General features: G+C 52.0%; 1 protein-coding gene across 9 annotated transcripts in view; it reads left to right on the forward strand.

The window, feature by feature from the left end:
• The window catches only part of Hspg2 (heparan sulfate proteoglycan 2), a 101056-nt gene extending 79666 nt beyond the window's left edge, over positions 1-21390 (forward strand). For 7 of the 9 annotated variants that reach the window (XM_075946554.1, XM_075946560.1, XM_075946561.1 and 4 more), the window contains 34 exons: positions 946-1091; positions 1388-1529; positions 2017-2168; positions 2517-2658; positions 2777-2917; positions 3671-3805; positions 3923-4104; positions 4658-4853; positions 5051-5230; positions 5469-5729; positions 7319-7523; positions 8693-8790; positions 9190-9456; positions 10708-10817; positions 10985-11132; positions 11211-11327; positions 11643-11660; positions 12132-12243; positions 13582-13726; positions 13809-13908; positions 14066-14175; positions 14291-14399; positions 15576-15674; positions 15970-16191; positions 16513-16757; positions 17147-17318; positions 17413-17535; positions 17629-17685; positions 18495-18570; positions 18687-18765; positions 18918-18985; positions 19140-19223; positions 19657-19760; positions 19871-21390. In XM_075946554.1, coding sequence (XP_075802669.1) covers positions 946-1091; positions 1388-1529; positions 2017-2168; positions 2517-2658; positions 2777-2917; positions 3671-3805; positions 3923-4104; positions 4658-4853; positions 5051-5230; positions 5469-5729; positions 7319-7523; positions 8693-8790; positions 9190-9456; positions 10708-10817; positions 10985-11132; positions 11211-11327; positions 11643-11660; positions 12132-12243; positions 13582-13726; positions 13809-13908; positions 14066-14175; positions 14291-14399; positions 15576-15674; positions 15970-16191; positions 16513-16757; positions 17147-17318; positions 17413-17535; positions 17629-17685; positions 18495-18570; positions 18687-18765; positions 18918-18985; positions 19140-19223; positions 19657-19760; positions 19871-20043 — 4718 coding nt within the window. In that variant the 3' untranslated portion in view covers positions 20044-21390. The remainder of the gene's footprint in view (positions 1-945; positions 1092-1387; positions 1530-2016; positions 2169-2516; positions 2659-2776; positions 2918-3670; positions 3806-3922; positions 4105-4657; positions 4854-5050; positions 5231-5468; positions 5730-7318; positions 7524-8692; positions 8791-9189; positions 9457-10707; positions 10818-10984; positions 11133-11210; positions 11328-11642; positions 11661-12131; positions 12244-13581; positions 13727-13808; positions 13909-14065; positions 14176-14290; positions 14400-15575; positions 15675-15969; positions 16192-16512; positions 16758-17146; positions 17319-17412; positions 17536-17628; positions 17686-18494; positions 18571-18686; positions 18766-18917; positions 18986-19139; positions 19224-19656; positions 19761-19870) is intronic. The other 2 variants (XM_075946556.1, XM_075946563.1) reach the window with 1 other exon arrangement.
• The last annotated feature ends 2485 nt before the right edge of the window (positions 21391-23875 follow it).

Consider the following 23875-nt stretch of genomic DNA (forward strand, 5'->3'; position numbering starts at 1 on the left):
TCTGCCTCCTGTCTCTTGCCCTCCTTCGTTGTCCCACACCAGAGGGCCGGGTCATACGATGTGGGTCCTTTCTCTCTCACGGGCTTGAGAACTTTCAAGTGTGGTATCAGTGCACTTGGGTTCCAATGTCCCCACCTGGAGAGATCTGGAAATGTCACACAAAGAACTTTGCCTCTTCACATTACTGTCCTCGATGAAGAATAGTGGGTCTTTACCCTCTACTATCTCCATGTCTAGGGCATCTAGTGAGTTCCCAAAGCCTGGACATGCCCTGCCGGGTGTTAGAAGTCATTTGAGGTGTATCTTAGTGAGCGTATCCATTAGTTGTGGTTGTATACCAACAACTGTGGCGCCTCTGTTGTGGTTCGTGGTAGTTATTACTAGTACTAGTGAGGCTAGGAACTTAAATGTTTTACAAATGATTCAATTAAAGGAAAACACAGGAACCGACAGTGGTGGGGGTCAGGGACCCAGGCATGATGGAAACTGATCAGATGGGATGTGAGTTGCCTAGATACCAATCCTCATGATCTTCATGGTAACCGCATTTCATCCTGTTAGCCCTGAGGAGGGATGATTGTTCTCCGTTTTACAGTTGGGGAAATGGAGGCACAGAGGTAGCTTCTCAAAGATCACACACTAAGTGGCCATGCTAGGAGCTGAGCTCTTGCTGTCTGGCCCCAAGGTCTGAGCTCTTAGCTACCTACCGCCTATTGGAGATTGGGAAATATCGATGACTCTGTGGATGTGCCTGGCACAGAGACTCTGGGGGTGGGGCTAGGAGAAAGAGGGACCCCCATCCTCAGGAAGTCCTACCCTCCAAGTCTGAGGGGCCCGGAAAGGGAAAAAAGCCAACCCTCCCTTCAAATCCAGTCTGCACAGTAGGGCACCCCGGGAGAGGCTGAACCGCCTTAGCCACTGACCACTAGCTGTGCCCTGGCCCAGGTGGAGTCCCGCCCATCCGCATCGAGACCTCTTCCTCCCGAGTGGCTGAGGGGCAGACCCTGGATCTAAACTGTGTGGTTCCTGGGCAGGCCCACGCCCAGGTCACATGGCACAAACGTGGAGGCAGTCTGCCCGCTGGGCACCAGGTACAGAGCCTGGAGACAACAGCATGTGCCCCTCTTCCTCAGCCCCAACTCTCATTTCCTCAGCCCATCCCTGAAGGGAGGGTGGCCCTAGCCATCAGCCAGCATTTGCAAACAGACTGGGCACAACAGGTTCACCACCAGTACCCAGCACCTTGAGATAAGAGAGGACACCACTTCCTCAACACCCTACTTCCTAAACTCTACCATCTATGGCATAAGAGGCAGAGTTGAATGTGGCCCAAAGTGGGGCACCTGGAGGCTTCCCAGCCCTTCCCCGCCCTCTCCCCTCTATCCAGGTCCATGGCCACATACTGAGGCTGAACCGTGTGTCCCCAGCTGACTCTGGCGAGTACTCATGCCAGGTGACTGGCAGCTCAGGTACTCTGGAGGCTTCTGTCCTGGTCACCATCGAGGCCTCTTACCCCAGCCCCATCCCTGGTGAGTGACATGGAGCCGTGGGTGCGGTTGGGGGTGGCGCTCTCCTGGCCTTGTTTTGTCACATAGAGCTTTTATTTTGGTAGATTTTGTGATTGTTATCGTTTTTGGGGGGTGGGGGGGATGGGAGTGGGACAAGGTCTCACTTTGTAGCCCAGACTCTCCTCAAACTCATGGTATCCCTTTCTGTCTCAAATTCTGAAATACAGACAATTGTCAGCATGGCATTGTTCTTGGGGCATTGGCTTTCCTATGGCTGGGGATCAAGCCCACCCAGAGCAAAGCTCCTATAATCTGTTCCTGGGTCATTAATCCTTCAGACACCCTCAATCATTGGGAACCCAGTTCTCAGCAAGACCCCTCAAACCCAGGGGAGGGAGACCTCCTTGGTTGATATGGCTTATCCATGTCACCTTGAAGAAGATCACCACAGTTAGGTCCTTGCCCTCACCCCAGGAGCCTTGACTGTTCCCCATCTCTGTTCCTGCAGCCCCAGGACTGGCCCAACCTGTCTATATAGAGTCCTCCTCCTCTCACGTGGCTGAAGGACAAACTCTGGATCTAAACTGTGTGGTTCCAGGGCAAGCCCATGCCCAGGTCACATGGCACAAACGAGGGGGCAGCCTGCCTGCACGACACCAGGTATTCGGTCAGGTTGGGGAGAAGCCCAGGGTTAGCAAGGTCTCCTCCTGTGGTTTCCTCTGCACCTTAGCCTCATGCAGACTCCCGCATCCATGGGATCATGGGAAAGAGGTACCCACTGGGGAAGAGTGCCCCAGAGCAAGAGACCATTGGCTGAAAGGCTTTCCTCCTAGCATTGCTTCACAGCTCGCATCTGAACCCTTTTCCCTCTCAGTAAAGGGAAGGGATAGGACTTCCATGCTGGAAGCTCCTTTAGCCCATGGCTGCAGGGCTAGCTCCTAAGCCTCACTTCAAAACTTACCTCATCTCCAGAACCCTTGATGGCTTCCTTCTCTTCCTCTTCTGCAGACTCATGGCTCCGTGCTGAGACTCAACCATATCTCCCCTGCTGATTCTGGCGAGTACGTGTGCCAAGTGGCTGGTAGCTCCCGCCCTGAGCATGAAGCTTCCTTCACAATCACAGTCCCGCCCAGTGCAGGATCTTCCTATCGTGAGTATGGCGAATGCCCGGAGTAGGGAAAGGGGACGGTGCCCAGGCAGGACCTGGTACCTGAGTGGAGCCTGCCCACCCAACTGAGCCTAGAATCTGACCCTCGGACTCTATCCAGGCCTCAGGAGTCCCGTCATCTCCATTGAGCCGCCCAGCATGACAGTGCAGCAGGGCCAAGATGCCAGTTTCAAGTGCCTCATCCACGACGGAGCAACACCCATCAACCTGGAGTGGAAGACCCGGAACCAGGAGCTGGAGGGTGAGTGGCTAGCTGCCTGAGCTAGAGGCAGCAGGGAGGGCCATCCCGTGTGAAGGTCAGGGTGGAAAGCTGGGCCCATACCGTGTTCTCGAGTGGCTCTGAGTGAGGCTTGAACCCATTTGTATGGTGATGGAGTGTGACACTGGAGACTCCAAGGGCTCCCTCTTACAGCCATCTGTGACTTCAAATCCTCTGCCCACATATCAAGGATCCCTCCCTGGCCTTCCCTTCCTTTGTGTTGATATGATAAAATACCCTGATGAAAGCAACTTCGGGGGGAAATAGGGGTTATTTCAGGCCACAGCTTGCTCCGTCAAGGCAGGGAAGTCGAAGCAGCCCTTCACAGCACATCCACAGTCAGGAAGTAGGGAGGGATGAATGAAAGCCACTATTCAGCACTACTTATTATTTTGGTTTTTTTTGAGACAGGGTTTCTCTGTGTAATGGTCCTAGCTGTCCTGGAACTAGCTCTGTAAACCCAGGCTGGCTTTGAACTCACAAATACCTGCCTGCCTCTGCTTCCTGAGTACAGGAATTAAAGGCGTGCGCACTACCCCCTGGCCTTCACTCTCTCTTTTTATGCAGTCCAGAATTCCCTGCCCAGGGAGTAACTTTCTCCACAGTTAGCGTATGACTTCCCATACCAGTTAGTCTGTCAAGATAATCTCTCCCAAGCCCGTCACCTAGGAGGTTCTAGATCTGTCAAGTGATAGCTAACACTAACCATCACCCTTTCCCAATGCAACCCCACAGACAATGTGCACATCAGCCCCAATGGCTCCATCATTACCATCGTGGGCACCCGGCCCAGCAACCATGGAGCTTATCGCTGTGTGGCTTCCAATGCATATGGTGTGGCACAGAGTGTCGTCAATCTTAGTGTGCAAGGTGAGAGACACCAACCCATGGCTCTTCCCCTTTTGCCAGTCCAACTTTTACAGGTTTAAAACCTGCCCCACCACTGCCTTATATAACCCAAAGCTCTAAATGTCATTCCTCCCTCAGGGTCTCCTACAGTGTCTGTGCTCCCCGAGGGCCCTGTTCATGTGAAAATGGGTAAAGACATCACCCTGGAGTGCATCAGTGCTGGGGAGCCCCGCTCTTCCCCCCGTTGGACCCGACTCGGCACCCCTGTCAAACTGGAGCCGCGGATGTTTGGGCTCATGAATAGCCATGCGATGCTGAAGGTGAGGTTGGGCCTGCTCCACGTCTGGGACTGAGGTCCTTCCTAAGAGCTGACTGAAGCAGGTGCCTAGACGGGGCATAAGTAGGTGGACAGAGAAGAAGAGCTTGATGGGTAGATGGGAAGATGGGAGAAGAGAGAAGGAAAGGAAGAAGGAATGGCTCAGAAGCCTGGGTGGATGGGTAGTTGGATGATGGGTAGGTTGGTAGCTAAGCAACGGGAGGGGGGTCTCATGGGAAGTCATGAAGGTGAGCCTTCCAGCAGCCCACAGAGGAGCTAAAGACGAAGGAAGGCATCTGGGATATAGCTCAGCTGTTTGTCTATCATGCACCAAATCCTAAATTTGATTCCCAGAACCACGTAAGCAAATCATGGTGACATGTACCTGTACTTGAAGCATCAGGATGTGGAGGCAAGAGGGTCAGGAGGTCAAGATTGCCATCAAGCATAGAGTTTGAGGCTAGTCTGGGCTACGTAAGACCCTAGCTCAGAAAACAAAAACAATAATCAAAATGCAAAGGAAGGAATCAATATCAATGTTCTCTGCTTTCTTCTAGATTTCATCAGCTAAGCCATCAGATGCAGGCACCTATGTGTGTCTAGCCCAGAATGCGCTGGGCACAGCACAGAAGCAGGTGGAGGTGATCGTGGACACTGGCACTGTGGACCCAGGTGCCCCCCAGGTCCAAGTTGAAGAAGCTGAGCTGACCCTGGAGGCTGGACACACGGCCACTCTACATTGCTCAGCCACAGGTGTAGTGGAGACCCACAGAAAGGCCGAGCTGGACAGCCCTGGGGTTTTGAATTCTCCCATGATGATGCCACACCCAGGAAGCATCCACTTAGCCAATCCCATGGAGGGATAGGTCGCTTAGAACCTTTTCCTATCACCCCACACTTGATTGGTCCCTGGAACAACCTAGTGACCAATGCCATCTTCAACCCCATAGGCAACCCCCCGCCCACCATCCACTGGTCCAAGCTGCGCTCCCCACTGCCCTGGCAGCACCGGGTAGAAGGCAACACTCTGGTCATTCCCCGGGTGGCCCAGCAGGACTCGGGCCAGTACATCTGTAATGCCACCAACACTGCTGGGCATGCTGAAGCCACTGTTGTCCTGCACGTGGAGAGTAAGTCCTCCATACTCTCTCCTGACTTCTGTCTGTGGTGCACGGGGCTCTATGTTCCCCTGCCAAGCTCTTCTTTGGGCAGAATCCCTATCTATCTAGAGGACTCCAAAGCCTGCTCTGGCAGCCACCCATGTCTCCTCTTGGGCCCTACGGGCTTGACTGCACTACATGGATCCAGCTACCGGCTGTGATCCTGAGCTCTGCTCTATTCCACCTGATCTCTCTGTGTATCCCTCAGGTCCTCCATATGCCACCATAATTCCAGAGCATACCTCAGTGCAGCCAGGGAAGCTGGTTCAGCTGCAGTGCCTGGCTCACGGCACACACCCACTCACCTTCCAGTGGAGCCGTGTGGACGGCATCCTCCCTGAAAGGGCTGTTGCCAGAAATGAGTTTCTACGCTTGGAGCCCACAGGCCCTGCAGACTCTGGTCGCTACCGCTGCCAGGTCTCCAACAAGGTGGGCTCGGCTGAGGCCTTTGCCCAAGTTTTGGTCCAAGGTAAGCAACTGGAGTGTCAGTGGGAAGCCAGGGGTTAGCTTCCCTGTGGGCCTTTTCTTGACCGGTATGTCCACTTGGGACACAAAGGCCTCCAGCTGTTTCCCATCTTCAGTGTCCTGCTCTGAGACCTAAGGTAGCCTCCTTGTCCAGGAAGACCTTCCCGCCAATACTGTTCTCAGCTCCCTAGCTTTCAGGTCACTTTCTACCCTGCTTTGTACTTGCTAGGAAATGAGCTCACGGGCCGGACAGGAAGGACACTCAGAGTAAGACCTGTTCCCTATTGTCCCAGCAGCCCTGAGCTTGTCCACCGCAGGCTCAGGAAAGTAAACATTTGACTGAAAGAGCAGCAAATAAGTGACAGGGCCATCTCTTTGGTTTTTTTTGTTTTGTTGTTTTTGTTTTTCGAGACAGGGTTTCTCTGTGGTTTTGGAGCCTGTCCTGGAACTAGCTCTTGTAGACCAGGCTGGTCTCGAACTCACAGAGATCCACCTGCCTCTGCCTCCCGAGTGCTGGGATTAAAGGTGTGCGCCACCACCGCCCGGCAATAGGACCATCTCTTACAGGCCCAGGACCCCAGCATGACTAAGAGGACTCTAACATCCCTGTGGGCTACTACAGAGCCACCCAAGTCTTTGGACACAAAAGTCCAGAAGCAGCAGACAGCCTAACTTACTGGTCAAGAGTCTGGACTGTGACCTCAGAGATAACTTTAGCTATGTTATCTCATGTTGAACCTCAGTGTTTCTCATATGTAAAGAGAAAAAAAAAAGTGTATCCCTCCTGGCCATTCATGTCCTAGGCCACCTTCCACATCCAAGGGCGCAGCCCCACACTGGCCCTTATGTCATCGAATGATTGACTGTGAGAACAAGAACAAGCAAGAATGATTTTGTATTGAAAGGATTTTGTTGTCTGGCTAGAGAGGCCATCTGAGAACGTCCCTTGAATGTTGAGATGAGGGTATCCTGGTACCCAAGCATTTTAGGGATATGACACATACATGTATAGAAAAGAACTTTAGAGCCGGGCAGTGGTGGCGCACGCCTTTAATCCCAGCACTCGGGAGGCAGAGGCAGGCGGATCTCTGTGAGTTCGAGACCAACCTGGTCTACAAGAGCTAGTTCCAGGACAGGAACCAAAGGCTACGGAGAAACCCTGTCTCAAAAATCAAAAAAAAAAAAAAAAAGAAAGAAAGAAAGAAAGAAAAAGAAAAAAACAGAAAAGAACCTTAGGTGTCCTGTGTGATGGTGTGGACCTTAGTCCAAGCTCATCAAGATACCCAGCTGAGGGAGCCCTGGAGCCTAAGAGCTCAGAACTATTCTGGACATCAGATGAGAGACCTCATCTCAAAACCCTATATGGAAAACCTCATGCACTTAGGCTGGGGATATGGCTCATGCTTGTGTAACATGCACTGAGTCCTGGGTTCAATCCCCAGCACCACATAACTAGATGTGGTGACCTGTGCTTGTAATCCCAGCATTCAGGCAGGAAAACACAAAGTTCAGAGTTCAAGGTCATCCTATGCTACATGAGACCCTGTTGTAATCAATCAATCGTCAGTCAGTCACCCTCCCATGTCTCCACAGGTCCTTCCGGCGATCTCCCTGGCACTTCCATCCCGGTAGGATCCGTACACACCGTACAAGTCACTCCTCAGCTAGAGACCAAGAACATCGGGGCCAGCGTTGAGTTCCATTGTGCTGTGCCCAATGAGCGGGGCACCCACCTTCGATGGCTCAAGGAGGGAGGTCAGCTGCCTCCTGGACACAGTGTACAGGATGGAGTCCTCCGGTGAGCGGTGCTGGGTGTGGACTGGACTCAGGTACCTCCCAACCTAAGGCTCAGTGGGGCTGAGTCACTTTACGTACCTATAGGACCCACCACAGAGCAATGTCCTTGAGCGAGCTGCTTGTCCTCTCTGAGCCTTAGTTCTTACAATGGTCAAGAAAATTGAAGTACTGTTTTCTCTAAAATGCTTAGTGCTTTCTTAGCACCTGGAAGGCCATCTGCTAACAGTGGGCTGAGTTCCTTCTATTCTGGTTTAGTTTGTTTTTTAGTATTATTTGGTTTTGGTATTTTGGTATTTCTGAGACCAGGTCTCACTCTGTAGTTCAGATTGGCCTGAAACTCACTATGTAGATCAGATTGGCCTCCTCCTGCCTCAGCCTCTCAAGTACTGGAATTACAGATGGGAGCCGCTGTGCCCAACCCTGAGTTTATTAAAACCCCTACTGTTATTGAACGCAAGAAAATGGGGCCAGAGATCTGCAGCTCAGTCACTGTGAGACCTCAAGTCAGTGTGACAGAGAGCTTAGAGCAAGAATCTGTGTCTGAGGTGGATGTGGTAGCCAAGCTTCATGGCACAGACTTGTAATAGGGAGGCTGGAGGGGCTACAGGGTGAGTCAGGGCAGCCTAGACAACTTAGTTGAGAGCATGGCTCCAAATAAAGTGGAAATCAAATGAGGATGTAGCTCATTGGTAGAGCACTGGCCTGGCATGTGTGAGGCCTCAAGTTCAATCCCTAATATCACAGATAGGTAGACAGAGGATGGATTGATGGATGATAGATAGATAGATTAATAGATAGATAGATCATAGATAGATAGATGATAGATGATAGATGTATATTGATGATAGATAGGTTGGTAGATAGATAGATAGATAGATAGATAGATAGATAGATAGATAGATAGATAGATAGATATTGATGATAGGTTGATAGATGATAGATGGATAGATAGACAGACAGACAAACAGACAGATATGAGATGCTGCGGTACACTACCTTGTCCACCTACATCCTGGTCATTGGCACTGGCCCTTCTACCATGTAGGACCCAGAGATTAAACACCTGGTTTCAAGTCATCTCTCCAGTCCTGTGGCCTGTCTGTTTTAACTCACACAACTGCAAACATTTTCCATAGCTCTACTTATGATATCACCCTTCTTTCTCCTCAGAATCCAGAACTTAGACCAGAGCTGCCAAGGGACATATGTTTGTCAGGCCCATGGGCCTTGGGGACAAGCCCAGGCCAGTGCCCAGCTAATTGTGCAAGGTAGGAGGTGGCGTCTGGCCTCTGCTAAGAGCAGGGCCAGAGATAAGAAAGGGGTGGTGGTGGGATCTGCCCCTGCTCCCCAGGAAACCCTGTAAATGGACACGATAGAGAATTATTCTATTATCCTTGCTTGCACCTTGCCCGGTGTCATGGCCATGACAAGTCTTGTGAGGAGGCAGAGAGGGGAGGGGAGCGGGTGCTCTGCAGAGCAGTGCAGACTGAATTAGCAGCTTCTCGAGTGCATGGACAAATAGACGCTTAGCAACTGGGTGTGTGAGTGGCCACACGAAAAGCAAGTCCTTCTCCCAGACTTGACCTCGTGTGGCCTGGCTCATCTCCCTGTCCCTCCTCCAACCTTGGCCTTCCTCAGCCGGGCTCACCACCCTGCCTCTCCTCCAGCCTTGCCTTCGGTGCTCATCAATGTCCGCACCTCTGTGCACTCCGTGGTAGTCGGCCACTCTGTGGAGTTTGAGTGCTTGGCACTGGGTGACCCTAAGCCTCAGGTAACTTGGAGCAAAGTTGGAGGACACCTAAGGCCTGGAATTGTTCAAAGTGGAAGTGTCATCAGGATTGCCCATGTGGATCTGGCTGATGCAGGACAGTACCGCTGTACGGCCACCAATGCTGCTGGTACCACCCAGTCCCACGTGCTGCTGCTCGTACAAGGTAGAGACCACTAGGAACTAGGGAAGGGACATGGGAGGGACAGGACCTTGAGGGGCTGCCAGCTCCATTCTGCTACATCTCTCCTTCTGTGCTATCCTGGGGATCTCCTAGTGTCTATATTTAAGGGATAGCTTTTCCAGCAAATGAATGGATATGAGCAAGTGGCATGCCAAGGGCTATCAAGAAGAAAAAGTAGGCCTGGTGTGGTGGCGCACCTTTAATTCCAGGACTCTGGGGAGGCAGAGACAGGTGGATTTCTGGGCTCACTGGCTTCAGAGGCAGAAGCAAGCCATTCTCTGAGTTTGAGGCCAGCCTGGTCTATAGAACAAGTTTCAGGCCAGCTGGGGGGGTAAATGAGACCCTGTCTCCAGGAAAAGGAGGAGAAGTAACCCTGACTCTGATGGAGGAGACCCCCACCCTAGTCCAATGGTAGACTTTAAAGAAACAGACAGTGTTAAACAGAGAGTAGTGACACATTCTTGCCATTTCAACACACAGGAGACTGGGGAAGAAAGATCTTGGGTTTGAGGCAAGCCTGGGCTACATAGTAAGACGCCATCTCAAAATAAATAAACATACTCCTATAATTTAGCATTTCCAAGGTGTAGGCAAGGGGGATCATAGGTTTGAGCCCACCCTGTGCTACATAGAATGGGTAGAGACCAGCCTGGGCTACAAGAGACCCAGCCTTTTTTTAAAAAAAAATGGGGGTGTGGAGAGGGGGTAAAGGCACTTGCTGCCAAGCTCCAGGACCCACGAAGAGGAGAACCGATTCCTGCAAGTTGTCCTCTGAGACCTCCACACACATGCCTGGCATGTGTACACATACACAAATGTAAACACACAAATAAATAAATTAATTTTTAAATAAATAAATAAATAAATAAGACACCATGGAAGTAAAACCCTGTAGAAACACAGTAGAGACATAAACTACTTTTTTTAACCTCAAACTCTGAGACTTACTTTACACCTACTCACATACGCTGCCCTAGTGCCCCCTTCTCAGGGCCCGTCCGTTTCCCTCCTCCTCCACTCCCCACCCCCGAGCTGTACAGATGTCCGCTCAGGCAGGAAGTGATATCAGCCAGCCTGGTCGCCTCTGTCCAACCAGGAATGAGGAGCCATAGTCCCCCGATTCGTACAGTGGACGCAGTGCCTCTCTCCCAGAGTAAAAAAAGTCTAGAAAGCATAAGTTAGCACAAAGTTGGCGGATACCATCACACGGGTGACGTCTGTCTGTCCCCTCAGCCTTGCCTCAGATCTCAACTCCTCCAGAGGTCCGAGTACCTGCTGGCTCTGCGGCTGTCTTCCCATGCATGGCCTCAGGGTACCCGACTCCTGCCATCACCTGGAGCAAGGTAAATGTTGGGCAAGTGCCAGCTGACAGTCCTCCTGGCTAGGACAGGCTCTGAGCCGGTTCAGTACCACAGGACCTGGTCAAGAATGAATGCCCAATTTGAAGATGGTCCTGGAGCAGAGTAGGGGGCATGAGCCAAGATCAGGCCTTCAGTGTCAGTGTTTGTAGGTGGATGGTGACCTGCCACCCGGCAGCCGCTTGGAGAACAACATGCTGATGCTGCCCTCAGTTCGCCCCCAGGACGCCGGCACCTATGTGTGCACTGCCACCAACCGGCAGGGCAAGGTCAAAGCCTTCGCCTATCTGCAGGTGCCAGGTAGGACAACTTCAGCCCTAATGGGCAGCATGTGCTAACTCGTCCACAGGTGTCTCTCTGACAGTCTTCTCTCTGCAGAGCGAGTGGTACCCTACTTCACCCAGACACCCTACTCCTTCCTGCCACTTCCCACCATCAAAGACGCCTACAGGAAGTTTGAGATCAAGATTACCTTCCGCCCAGACTCTGCAGATGGTAAACCGGCACCCAGTGGGTCTGGAGGCTGGCCTGGGGTGGGGTGGGGACCTGTCTCTTGGATTTGTCATCGCAGTAGGAATCCCAACAGAAGCCCTGAACTGTCCAGAGTCCACTGGGTTTCTCATGCCCCCTTGCTTTTCAGTCTCTCTGTGACATTCCGGCCTCTACCTGGTCCTATTGCATGGCTGCCTTGGTGCCCAGCCCTCCTGGCCCATCTTCCTGTCCTGCTCAATGTTCTTCTTATCTGATGAACCCCTCTCTCTCTCTCTCCTCATTCTCTCATCCTGCTGGTCTCTCACTTTCACTGCCCAGGCCTTCTTCTCTACTCAGGTGAGTTTCTGCCTCCCTGCCCTCCTTCAGACACACCCTAAAGATGCGCGCCCAACAAGTTTGTTCTATCTCGGAGCTCTTAGCAAGGCTCTTCTCCTCAGGTCACTGAAGCTATGATGGTGAGGTTCCTAACCACATTCTGGAGTGAGGGATCATAGATCAGAAAGGCTCAAGACAGAGATTCTCAATCTGTGGGTCACAATCCCTTTGGGGGATCGAACAATCCTTTCACAGGGATTGTCTGAGACCATCTGCAATCAGATATTTATATTATGACTCATAACAGTAGCAAAATTACAGTTATGAAGTAACAACAAAAAAATTGGTATGGTTGGAGGTCATCACAACATGAACTGTATTAAAGGGTTACAGCATTAGCAAGGTTGAAAACCACTGGCCCAAGAACTTAGGTGACTGTGACAGAGGGCTGGTGACCAGAGGGGAGACTGCTCACACTCCTATGCCCTCCAGGGATGCTGCTGTACAATGGGCAGAAGCGGATCCCAGGGAGTCCCACCAACCTGGCCAACAGGCAGCCTGATTTCATCTCCTTTGGCCTTGTGGGCGGAAGGCCCGAGTTCCGGTGAGATCTCTCCCTCCATCTTCTAGGGGGGATGGACTGGGAACTGGACACAGGTTTTAGTTGGACGTATTCTGCATTGGGCTGAGTTATACTATGGTGAAGCTATAGAAAGAGTTTACAACTGTTTCCCTTGATGGCCAGTCAGTCTACTGAATGAGGCACCTTATCCTGAGCAGGCAGAAGAGGGGTCTTCTACTGTAGGCAGAATTCTTCCACTCATCCGTGTACTTGTTCCTTCTTTCATCTATCCACTCCTTTCATCCATCTATCATCCACCCCATCTATCTCATCCATCCTTCCACCTATCTGTCCATCCATCCGTTCGTCTATCCATCCATCCATCCATCCATCCATCCATCCACTTACTTGTACATCCATCTATCCATTTATACATCTATCCATCCATCCAGTCATCCATTCACCTGTCCATCCACTTATTCATCCCTCCATTCATCCATCTATCCATTTATACATCTATTCACCCACCTATCCATCATCTACCCCATCCATCCATTCATTAACCTGTCCATCCATTTACTCATCCCTCTATCCATCCATCTATCCATTTATACATCCACCCATCATCCACCTCTCTATCCCATTTGTCCATCCACCCACCCATCTTCATCCATTCATTCACCTCACCTGTTCCTCTACTCATCCACCCATCCATCTATCTACCTGTCCGTCCATTTACTCATCCCTCCCTCCATCTATCTATCCATTGATGTATCAATTCATTCATCCATCTCTCTATCTCATTTGTCCACCCACCCACCCATCTTCAAACATTCATTCTCCTCACCTGTTCCTCTACTCATCCACCCATCCATCTAGTCACTCATGGGTCTATCAGTTCGTCCATCTTCTCACTCATCCTTTAACCAGTCACTCATCCATCCAATAATTACTTGCTTGACTCTTGCCATGTGTCAGGTGCTGTTACAGGCATTAACAGAACAAGATAGGTTGTTCCCTATAGCAGCGACCACTCTAGCTGGGGGACTTCAAACCGTAACAAAGAAAAGCAAGGCCATCTCAGCAGGAAATGCAGTGAAGCTAAGGACTGGTCTGCAGGGCCTCAGAGCAGAGAACTCCCCCCAGTCCTAAGAGCCTGCTCTGGGGATGCTCCCACCGAAAGGTGGTGAAGGAGAAAACTTTCAGAAGAGGTGGGGATAGCTTGGGTTGGGTAATGAAGGGAAAAACAAATCAAAGAGAATTTCAAAGCCAGGACCATGGGGAATGTTGTTCTTCCCCTGGATCCATTGCCCAGCCTGGGTCTGTCTGAGGCCGTGTTTACAAACCTCTCTCTTGCCCCTGCCCCACCCTACGGAGCAGATTTGATGCAGGCTCTGGCATGGCCACCATTCGCCACCCCACACCGCTGGCCCTAGGCCAGTTCCACACCGTGACCCTGCTCCGAAGTCTCACTCATGGATCCTTGATTGTGGGCAATTTGGCCCCTGTCAACGGAACCTCCCAGGTGAGAGCCAGCCTGTCCCCTGTTTCCGGTTCCCAGCCTTTACCTACCCCAGTAGCTGGACCTGACTTACCCACCTCCACAGGGCAAGTTCCAAGGCTTAGACCTGAATGAGGAGCTGTATCTGGGTGGCTATCCCGACTATGGTGCCATCCCGAAGGCTGGGCTGAGCAGTGGCTTTGTTGGTGAGCTTTCTTCTCCCCACCTCCCTAGCTAAGCTTTCCCAGATGGTTATAGAGCCGCCCGAGCTAAAGGAACACAGTAGATATGAAGTGCAGCTGACTAACTTCCCGTCCCTCCATATGCTCACCCTGCCTCCCCCAATCCTGCCTCCCCCTCCAGGCTGTGTGCGTGAGCTGCGCATCCAAGGCGAGGAGATCATCTTCCACGACCTCAACCTCACAACACATGGCATCTCCCACTGCCCTACTTGCCAGGACCGACCCTGCCAGGTGGTTCTTCCTATACCACTCCCCTGCTGCCCTGAGTCATGGCTTGCCCCTGCGGGGGGAGAGGGAGGGAGAGGACTGTGGTCTCCTTGGCTTGATGTCTGTTACTGCTTTGCAGAATGGGGGCCAATGCCATGATTCAGAGAGCAGCAGCTACAGATGTGTCTGCCCTGCTGGCTTCACTGGCAGCCGCTGTGAGCATTCACAAGCCCTGCACTGCCACCCAGGTGAGTACCCCACTCCAGCTCTCCATTCCTCCTGCTCCTCAAGAATTTAAGAGCCCTCCCATGATGGTAACTAATCTCTCTCAGTAGCCCAGACACTGCCATCTAGGCCTCTGCTGCCCCCACCCATTACCTGAGCCAGGCACCCGTACCCTGCACTCTTACATAGGCACAGTCTTGTGTGTGAATGTATTTGCTGCGATTGAACCCAAGGCCTTGCGCATGCTAGACAAGTGCACTGCCACCTAGCTACAGCCCTGACCCCACCCCAAGCTTGCCATTGCAATCTGGGCATGGTGGCACACATCTATAATCCCAGGATATGGGTGACTGAGACAAAAGGATTACCATGAGCTCCCGGCAGTCCTCGATGACAAAGGGAGAGACCCTGTCTCAAAGAAACCATAAACAGGGCTGGGGATTTAACTCAATGGTTAGAGTATTTGCCTAATGTTTGCATTCCCAGGGCCCTGGGTTCAGTCTCCGGTACCTCATAAACTAGGTGTACTGTGCCTGTCTGTAGTCCGAGCACTTGGAATATGGAAGCAGGGGAGTGAGAAGTTCAAGGTCATCAGATTCATAGTGAGTTTGAGGCCAACCAGGACTACACGAAACCCTGTTTCAAAAAGCAAGCAAAGTTGGGTGGTGGTGGCACACGCCTTTAATCCCAGCACTCAGGAGGCAGAGACAGGCGGATCTCTGTGAGTTTGAGGCCAGTCTGGTCTACAGATCACGTTCCAGGACAAGCTCCAAAGCTACAGAGAAACGATGTCTCGGAAAATAAATAAATAAACAAACAAACAAACAAACAAACAAACAAATGAAAACAAATCTAAAAAAACAAAAAGCCTACTGGGTGGTAGCACTTAGCTATAACCCCAGCACTCAGGAGGCACAGGCAGGAAGATCGTGTACCAGTTCAAAGCCAGACTGAACTACATGGTAAGTTCCAGGCTAGCCAGGGCTGCAAAGCAAGACTGCCTAACAGCAAAACAAACACAGATACAGTCACTTAATGCCACAGCTGTCCCTGCAGGTCCTCTCTGACAGTGTCCTTCTTATGAAGGACCTGGACAGTCTTCCCAGGCTAACAAGGTCCCCAGGGGTGTGGGAGGCTTAGTTTAGGCACAATAATCTCCCCTGCTGAGTTATCTCCCTGTCTCTTCACTATGTCTCCAGAGGCCTGTGGGCCCGACGCCACCTGTGTGAACCGTCCAGATGGTCGAGGCTACACCTGTCGCTGCCACCTGGGCCGCTCAGGGATGAGGTGTGAGGAAGGTGAGTATTCGCTACGATGGCTGGGGACGTTATCCAAGGCACACTGGGGCCATCACAGTCCTGTGAGGAGTAAAATTAGTCTAAAGCAAGATGTTAACGCCAGCTGGCTACACTACTGTCTAACCTGAGTCCCTTACTTGGGATTCCCCGAGAGGACTTCTTCTCTCTTCCCAGAAATCTTCAGCCTAATGGTCAGGGCTGGTCCTGAGGCTCTGGTAGGGGATTGGGCAAGGGAGGACTCCTGCCCAGGACTCTGCTGTTGCCCCTGCTCCTAGCTAAGCTATCGCTGCTACAGGTGTGACGGTGACTACCCCATCTATGTCTGGCACTGGCTCCTACCTGGTATTACCGGCTCTCACCAATACCCACCATGAGCTACGCCTGGATGTGGAGTTCAAGCCGCTGGCACCTGATGGTCTCTTGCTGTTCAGTGGTGGCAAGAGTGGGCCCGTGGAAGACTTTGTGTCCCTAGCGATGGTTGGCGGCCACCTGGAGTTCCGCTATGAGCTAGGGTCAGGTAAGCACTGAGTGCCTCGTGTGGATGAGCCTGGGTACCAAGCTTTGCACTGTTTTTGGGTCACCATGTTGCCAAGAGGCAAGATGGGGTAAGACAGGAGCCAGACCTTCTGTGTGACTTAAAGGCCACCCCTAAGCAGTGGTGGCACACACCTTTAATCCCAGCACTCAGGAGGCAGGTGGATCTCTGTGAGTTCAAGTCCAGCACAAACTTGTCATCAGAGATTTGGCAAATATATGAGAAGTGTCCCACTAATCACATCCTAGAGTGGGGGAGTGTCAGGGTCCCTCCAGTACCCAATGCCACCTATGGTCTCGTCAGGTCTGGCTGTTCTGCGGAGCCATGAGCCACTGGCCTTGGGACGCTGGCACCGAGTGTCTGCAGAGCGCCTCAACAAAGATGGCAGCCTACGGGTGGATGGAGGGCGCCCTGTGCTGCGCTCCTCACCAGGAAAGAGCCAGGGTCTCAACCTGCACACGCTGCTCTACTTGGGGGGCGTGGAGCCCTCCATACAGCTGTCCCCAGCCACCAATATGAGTGCCCACTTCCATGGCTGTGTGGGCGAGGTGAGGAGTAGCCCCCAGAGGGACAGAGGGAGGTTCACTGTGGGACCACTTACCACTCACAGGGTCCTGGGACTACACATTTTCGGCTGAGTCGGTTTCTTCAAAATAGCGATAATAATAGTCCCTACTGAGTTCTAGGACAGGCTCCAAAGCTACAGAGAAATCCTGTCTCGAAAAACCAAAAAAAAAAAAGTCCCTACTATTTAAAGTCATGTTGGGAACTGGCTATGTAGAAGGTACTCAGCTTCAAGGCCTCCCACACTCAGGGTCCTACGCTACTTTGCATGCCCGACTTCCCAGACATTTTCCAGTGCAGGCTCTCTCTGCTAACACACCCATGTGTCTACCTTCCACATCCCATGAGTTCCTCGGTGTTCCTCTGCCCGCAGGTGTCTGTGAATGGCAAGCGATTGGACCTTACCTACAGCTTCCTGGGCAGCCAGGGTGTGGGCCAATGCTACGACAGCTCCCCGTGTGAGCGCCAGCCTTGCCGCAATGGCGCCACATGCATGCCTGCGGGTGAATATGAGTTCCAGTGCCTTTGTCAAGATGGCTTTAAAGGTACCAGAGCCAGCCCAGGACACAACAGGACGTGGGTCCAAGGGTCGGAGGGTAACTCTAGCTCCTGCTCACCCGCCTTTGCCTTGGCCCATAGGAGACCTTTGTGAGCATGAGGAAAACCCTTGCCAGCTCCAAGAGCCTTGTTTGAATGGTGGCACCTGCCGGGGTACCCGTTGCCTCTGTCCTCCTGGCTTCTCTGGTCCACGCTGCCAACAAGGTACTTACTCTGAGTTGTATCCACCCTCCTCTGGGGCCAGACACAGTCACTGGGTATCTGTGTCCACCAACTAGATCCCACCCTTCCCCACAGGCGCTGGGTACAACGTAGTGGAGTCTGACTGGCACCTTGAAGGCAGTGGAGGCAATGGTAAGTATTCCCTGTGGCCAGCAAGGCAAACGGGTCTTGGTCTCTCAGCCCTTTTCCTTGAGTTATTTATACCTCAGTTTGGGTCCTCAAGTAAAACAAGCCCATGGGAGGAGCTCACTGGGCCCAGATAGGCAGGAACAAAGAAGGACAAAGTCATAAACAACTTATCAGCAAGGTGACCTTGGGATGGCCTTCAAACTATTCTGATGTCAGATCCTTCAGTCAGCAAGCATTTATTGTGTGCCACATTTGAACGGTCCAGGGCTCATGCTTTGGAATTCTTCATACCTAAAAGTAAAAATGTGTGGAACTGGAGACAGTTCAGAGGGCTGGAGGCTCCTACCAAGACGCGAGTTCAGTTCCCATCACCCACATCAGGGAGCTCACAACTGCCTGTGACTCCAGACCTACAGCACTTGGGAGGCAGAAGCAGGTGGAGCTCTGTGAATCTGAGGCCAGCCGGATTTACAGAATGAGTTCCAGACAGCCAGGGTTGTTACACAGAGAAACCCCATCTCAAATAAATAAAATTTAAAAATTAAAAAAAAGAAGTAAAAATGTGGGTCCGTGTAGACCTGATGCCCTGAGTTTGATCTCTGAAACCCTTGATGGAAGGAGAGAACTGACCCCTTAAATTTGTTGCACAAGCGCCACACACACTGTGACACAATCACGCCCACACTCACACCTCTCTCTCTCTCTCTCTCACACACACACACATCATATACACAAGCTCAATAATAATAATAATAATAATAAAATGAGATGGGCACAGTGGTGCACACTCACTGTCCCCTACTCTTGCACAGATGCCCCTGGGCAATATGGAGCCTACTTCCACGACAATGGCTTCCTAGGCCTCCCCGGCAACATCTTCTCCAGGAGGTAAGACAGGTGATGTTGACCCTCTGGGTCCAGCAGGGTTAACAGGAGTCTGAGACTCAGGCTTCCCCTGACCCACTGCTTCCTGCCCCGCCCCCACACTCCCCGCTTCTCCCCAGCCTTCCTGAAGCACCTGAGACCATTGAATTCGAGGTTCGGACCAGCACAGCCAATGGGCTCCTGCTCTGGCAGGGTGAGGTGAGTGGACAACCAACTGGGGGTCTTGGGATCCCTGGGGCTGGAAACTGGCCTCCTGGTTGGGGAAGTGCAGACAGGAAGGTCGAGGTGACAGCCTGCAGGGTCTCAGCTCCCCAATGTGGGACCCTAGAGACCCTACGTTTCCTTGGCAGGTGAGAGAGGCCAGCCGCAGCAAAGACTTCATTAGCCTTGGACTGCAAGATGGCCATCTTGTCTTCAGGTGAATCCTAGCACCTCCATCCCCCCTCTTCCATCCCTGGCTTCTCCCACGGGAAGCTGGAGCTCCAGGTGTCCCAGCCATACACCCCTAATGCCATCTGCACCTTTAACCTCCTGTCCCACCCCATAACTCACACCTTCGTGGATCTCCCCAGCTACCAACTGGGCAGTGGGGAGGCCCGTCTTGTCTCTGAGGACCCCATCAATGACGGCGAGTGGCATCGGGTGACGGCACTGCGGTAAGAAATCCAGTTCAGCACTAGGGGAAGGGACCAGAGGTGGGCATGGGACCAGGAGCTCACCCTCCAGAGGGGAGGGTAAAGAGGAGGAGGCTTGGAGATCCTAGAGACCGAATGAGAAGGTGATGTGGGAAGGACACCTTGCCGGCAAGCAGAGCTCCACCAGGGTCCAGGGTGGTGCACACCTGTGACCCAGGAACTTGGGAGGTAAAGTCAAGAAGATCCTGAATTCAAGCCCAGCCTTGACTTTTTAAAGAGAAGCAACCTGAGGTTGGGACTCAGAAGGTGACTGTGTATAACCAGTAGGTGAGGAGGGACCTGAGAGTAAGCAGGGGCCAGATTTGTCCACCTATGGTGAGTCTCAATGACAAGAAGAGGACATTTGTGGAGGATGGGAATTCAGGGCAATGGGCCTGACCCTGTCACATTGCAGAGAGGGCCAAAGAGGCTCCATCCAAGTGGACGGTGAGGAACTTGTCAGCGGCCGGTCCCCAGGTCCTAATGTAGCGGTCAACACAAAGGATATGGTCTTCATTGGTGAGTACCCCGCAGGGTGTCGAGACAGGCCGGGGAGGGAATGGCAGCCTTCAGCGCTACAGTCTGGCCTCCTTGCCACTCTGACCCACCGTCACGCTCCTCTTCCACAGGTGGTGCCCCAGATGTGGCCACACTCACCAGAGCCAAGTTCTCCTCTGGGATCACAGGCTGTATCAAGAATTTGGTGCTGCACTCAGCCCGGCCTGGAGGCCCACCCCCACAGCCCCTGGACCTGCAGCATCGTGCCCAAGCAGGGGCCAACACACGTCCCTGCCCCTCATAGGCACCCGCCTCCCTCCCACGGACTCTTGGGCAGCACCCAGCCTGACAATGTCGAGTATATTATTATTAATATTATTATGACTTTTTGTAAGAGACTGAGGCAATGCCACGCTTGCTGCTACCACCCTGGGCTGGACTGGAGGGTGGGTGCGCCAGCTCCCCCACGTGTGTGGGCAGAGCCCCAAGGCTGGTGGGCAGGGCAGGTGGACTGGAAGAGGTTTTCCTCAGAAGGCCACTGGGACTTGATGTCAGGCCGGTAGGGCTCAAAACTGCTCCACCTCCTTCCCCACTTCAAAGTAAAGTTGGGCTGTCCATTTAGCAGCCCCAGGACAGTCCTCATTGCTCTGAGTGCCAACCTCAGTTTACCACCTGGCACCTCACTGTCACACAGAATGTGGGGACATTGCAGTGGCCTGAGCTACTGTGCTGGGAACAGAAGGCAGCTCACTCCCCACCCGGCCACACCCCAGCTTCCTCCACCCCCACCTAGCCAGAAACCCCATGTCCTTGGCAGCCTTCCCTCCCACCCAGCCCACTTCCACCTGCATTCCCCACCACTACCCACACACAGCTCAGGGCCCTGCCCTCAGGAGCTGCAAGGGAGACCAACTCTTCCCCGCCCCACCGGCTAGGCAGAGCCCAGCAATGAAGTCCCACCACACCAGGCCGTACCCCCTACTCTTCTGGAGGTGAAGGCCCAGGGCGTGGGGGAGCAGGAATCAGGAAGACCAGTGTCTTGGTGGGGGCAGCTGAGGCCTCAGATTGGGAAGGGGAGGAGGGGTGATGCCCTGCCCACCCGGAAGCCTGAGGGCCCAATTGAGGGGTAAGCAGACCCAGACTACGGCTGTTGGGATACTTGGCCTCGGGTCCTCAAGGGAACCCCCGTGGTCTTCATCTGATCTTTTCTTAATAAATGGTGCTATCCCCGCCAAAAGGTCTCCTGTCTCTTTGACAAGGGGTCCACTCAGTATTGCATGGGGTGGAGGGCAGGGCAGGGTTTCTGAGATCAGAAGGAAAAGCAAAACCAAATAAGTTTCACGATCAGATAATGGCCCAGTTCCTGCCCTTGGTACCCCTTCCCCAGGCCAGAGCAGTGCCCACCCTTGCTCTTCAGACCCTCCCAGCACAGCGCTCACCCCAGTCACAGGACCCACCCAGCACAGTGCCCACCCCTGCCCACAGGACCTGTCCAGGACAGTGCCCACCCCTGCCTACAGGACCTGCCCAGCACAGCGCCCACCCCACACGACCTGTTCTCTCTGTCATGAGCACTATGCTTCAGACAAAGATTATGTCTTTCAACAAATCAGGTTTTACTGAATTGACAATAAATTCATAAGCTATGTCATTATTGGTTACAAAGTCACTCACAAACATGGCCCTTGACAACGTCAGATAATTTTCTTCCGATCCTAACGACTAATATTATTTCTCAGGTATCTCAGGATACTTGTCACAGCATTGTTCGTGTATCTATGTGTATATACATGTGTGCATGTGTGCTGTGTTACAGATCAGCTGCGAAAGGTTTGTAGAGGCCCCAGTGAAGACAGAGGCAGAATTGCAGAGAGGCTCTGCTGAGTCCAACAGCCCAGTTAGCATTCCCAGTCGCCTAGGAGCTGGCTTCCAACAGTTAGCAGCTCAGACAAGCCAAGCAGGGGACCCTGCTCCCTGGTGCACTGAAGCCTCCACATTAGGACGCTGTCCCATCTAAGACCCACCGACTGCTGGTGGCCAGTGTACCCCTACAATGGGTGTCCTTCCCTGTATATGATCCAGGGCAAGAGGTTACATCATCCATTGGTGTAGGTTCATAGGCCTGGCTTTTCTTCCTTTGTCGTCATTTGTTTTGTTTTGTTTTGTTTTGTTTTTTTGGATTTTTGAGACAGGGTTTCTCCGTAGCTTTTTGGTTCCTGTCCTGGAACTAGCTCTTGTAGACCAGGCTGGCCTCGAACTCGCAGAGATCTACCTGCCTCTGCCTCCCGAGTGCTGGGATTAAAGGCGTGCACCACCACTGCCCGGCTTGTTTTGTATTTTTAAGTTTTATTTCTTTTACACATATGTGGGTTTTGTCTGCATGTGTCTTCTGTGCACCACCTGTGTGTCTAATAACTGCAGAAGCTGGAAGAAGATGTCGGATCCCCAGAGGCTGGAATTACCGTTGTGAACCACCATGTGGGAGCTGGGAATCAAACCTGGGTCCTATGGAAGGGCAGCCAGTGTTCTCAACCGCTAAGCCACCTCCCCTGGTTTGATTCTTCAAGACAAGGTTTCTCTGTCCTAGAACTCGATATGTAGACCAAGCTGACCTCAAACTCTGCCTTCCTCTGCCTCCTGAGTGCTAGGATTAAAGGTGTGTGCCACCGTGCCAGGAACCAGCCCCTGTTTTTGTACTTTTAGGACAAGGTGTTATTCTGTAGCCCAGGCTGGCAAACTCAGGACAACCTCAACATCTCAAGTGCCGGAATTATAGGTGTGATTCACTGACACCTAACTTGGTTTTTCTGATATGGTTTTGATAGGCTCATTAAAAAAAAAACTTTATTTTTAGGTTTAGTTATTTTTATGAGGGTTTTGTCTGCGTGTGTGTGTGTGTGTGTGTGTGTGTGTGTGTGTGTGTGTGTATGTATCATGCATGCCTGGTACGAATGCCCAAGGAAGCCAGAAGAGAGTGTCAGATTGCTTGGGGCTGGAGTTACAGATGTTTGTGAGCTGCCAAGTTGGTGACAAGAAGAGAATGCAGATCTTCAACAAGTATTCTTTTTTTTTAAGATTTATTTATTTATTTTATGTATGAGTGCTCTATCTGCATGGGCACCTTTATGCCAGAAGAGGACATCAGATCCCACTAGAGATGGTTGCCAGGAATTGAACTCAGGACCTCTGGAAGAGCAGTTAGGGCTGTTAACCACTAAACAATCTCTCCAATCCCTACAACAAGTATTCTTTTAAAAAATTATTTATTTACTTTTATTTTATGTGCATTGGTGTTTTGCCTATACATATGTCTGTGTGAGGGTATCGGATCCCTTAGACCTAGAGAGCTATCATGTGGGTGCCGGGAATTGAACCTGAGTCTTCTGTAAGAACAGCTAGCGCTCTTCACCTCTGAACCGCCAGCCAGCCCTGGCAACAAGTGTTTTTAAGCACTGAGCTACCACCTCTCCAAGGCCCTCATATTTTGTTATTGTCTGTTTATATGGTTTTTGTTTGTTAGGGGGCTTTGGTGTTAACCAGAGTCTCCTGTAACCAGGCTGACTTTGAACTTGCTATGTAGCTGAGGTTGACCTTGAACACCAATGCTCCCGCCTCTTCCTACTGAGTCCTGGGATGACCGGTGTGTACTGCCATATCCAGCTTTATGAAGTGTTGGGAGGGGATAGAACCCAGGGCTCTGTGCATGCTAGACAAGTCCTGCACTATATCCCCAGACCTGGAGAGAACCCCTGTGTCAGTGTGTTCTGATTAGATCTGACATGGTCATAGGTGGTGATATTTAGTCTGTTATTCCCCGCCTGGGCCTCGCTGTTCATGCTACAGCATCTGTTTAGAGTCCGTCTGCCCACTTCAAAGGTAGCCAGCTGTTGTTTTCTAAAAGGAATTCACTCAGAGCAAAGCCCAGCATGGAAGCTGCTGTGCTGGACAATGAGGGATAACTAAGAGCAAAGCATGCCTAATTACTCTGCTTTCTGCAACCTCTGCCCTATTTGGGAAACAGGACTCAGCCTATTTCCCAGAGAGGCAGACTGAGGCTCAAAGAACCGAGTGACCTGTTCCACGTCAGCCAGTCAACAGAACTTGAAGCTCAGGCCTGTCAGGCCCCAGACAGCCCC

The sequence above is a fragment of the Microtus pennsylvanicus genome, chromosome 13 (genome assembly GCF_037038515.1).
Source record: "Microtus pennsylvanicus isolate mMicPen1 chromosome 13, mMicPen1.hap1, whole genome shotgun sequence".
Classification (NCBI taxonomy): domain Eukaryota; kingdom Metazoa; phylum Chordata; class Mammalia; order Rodentia; family Cricetidae; genus Microtus; species Microtus pennsylvanicus.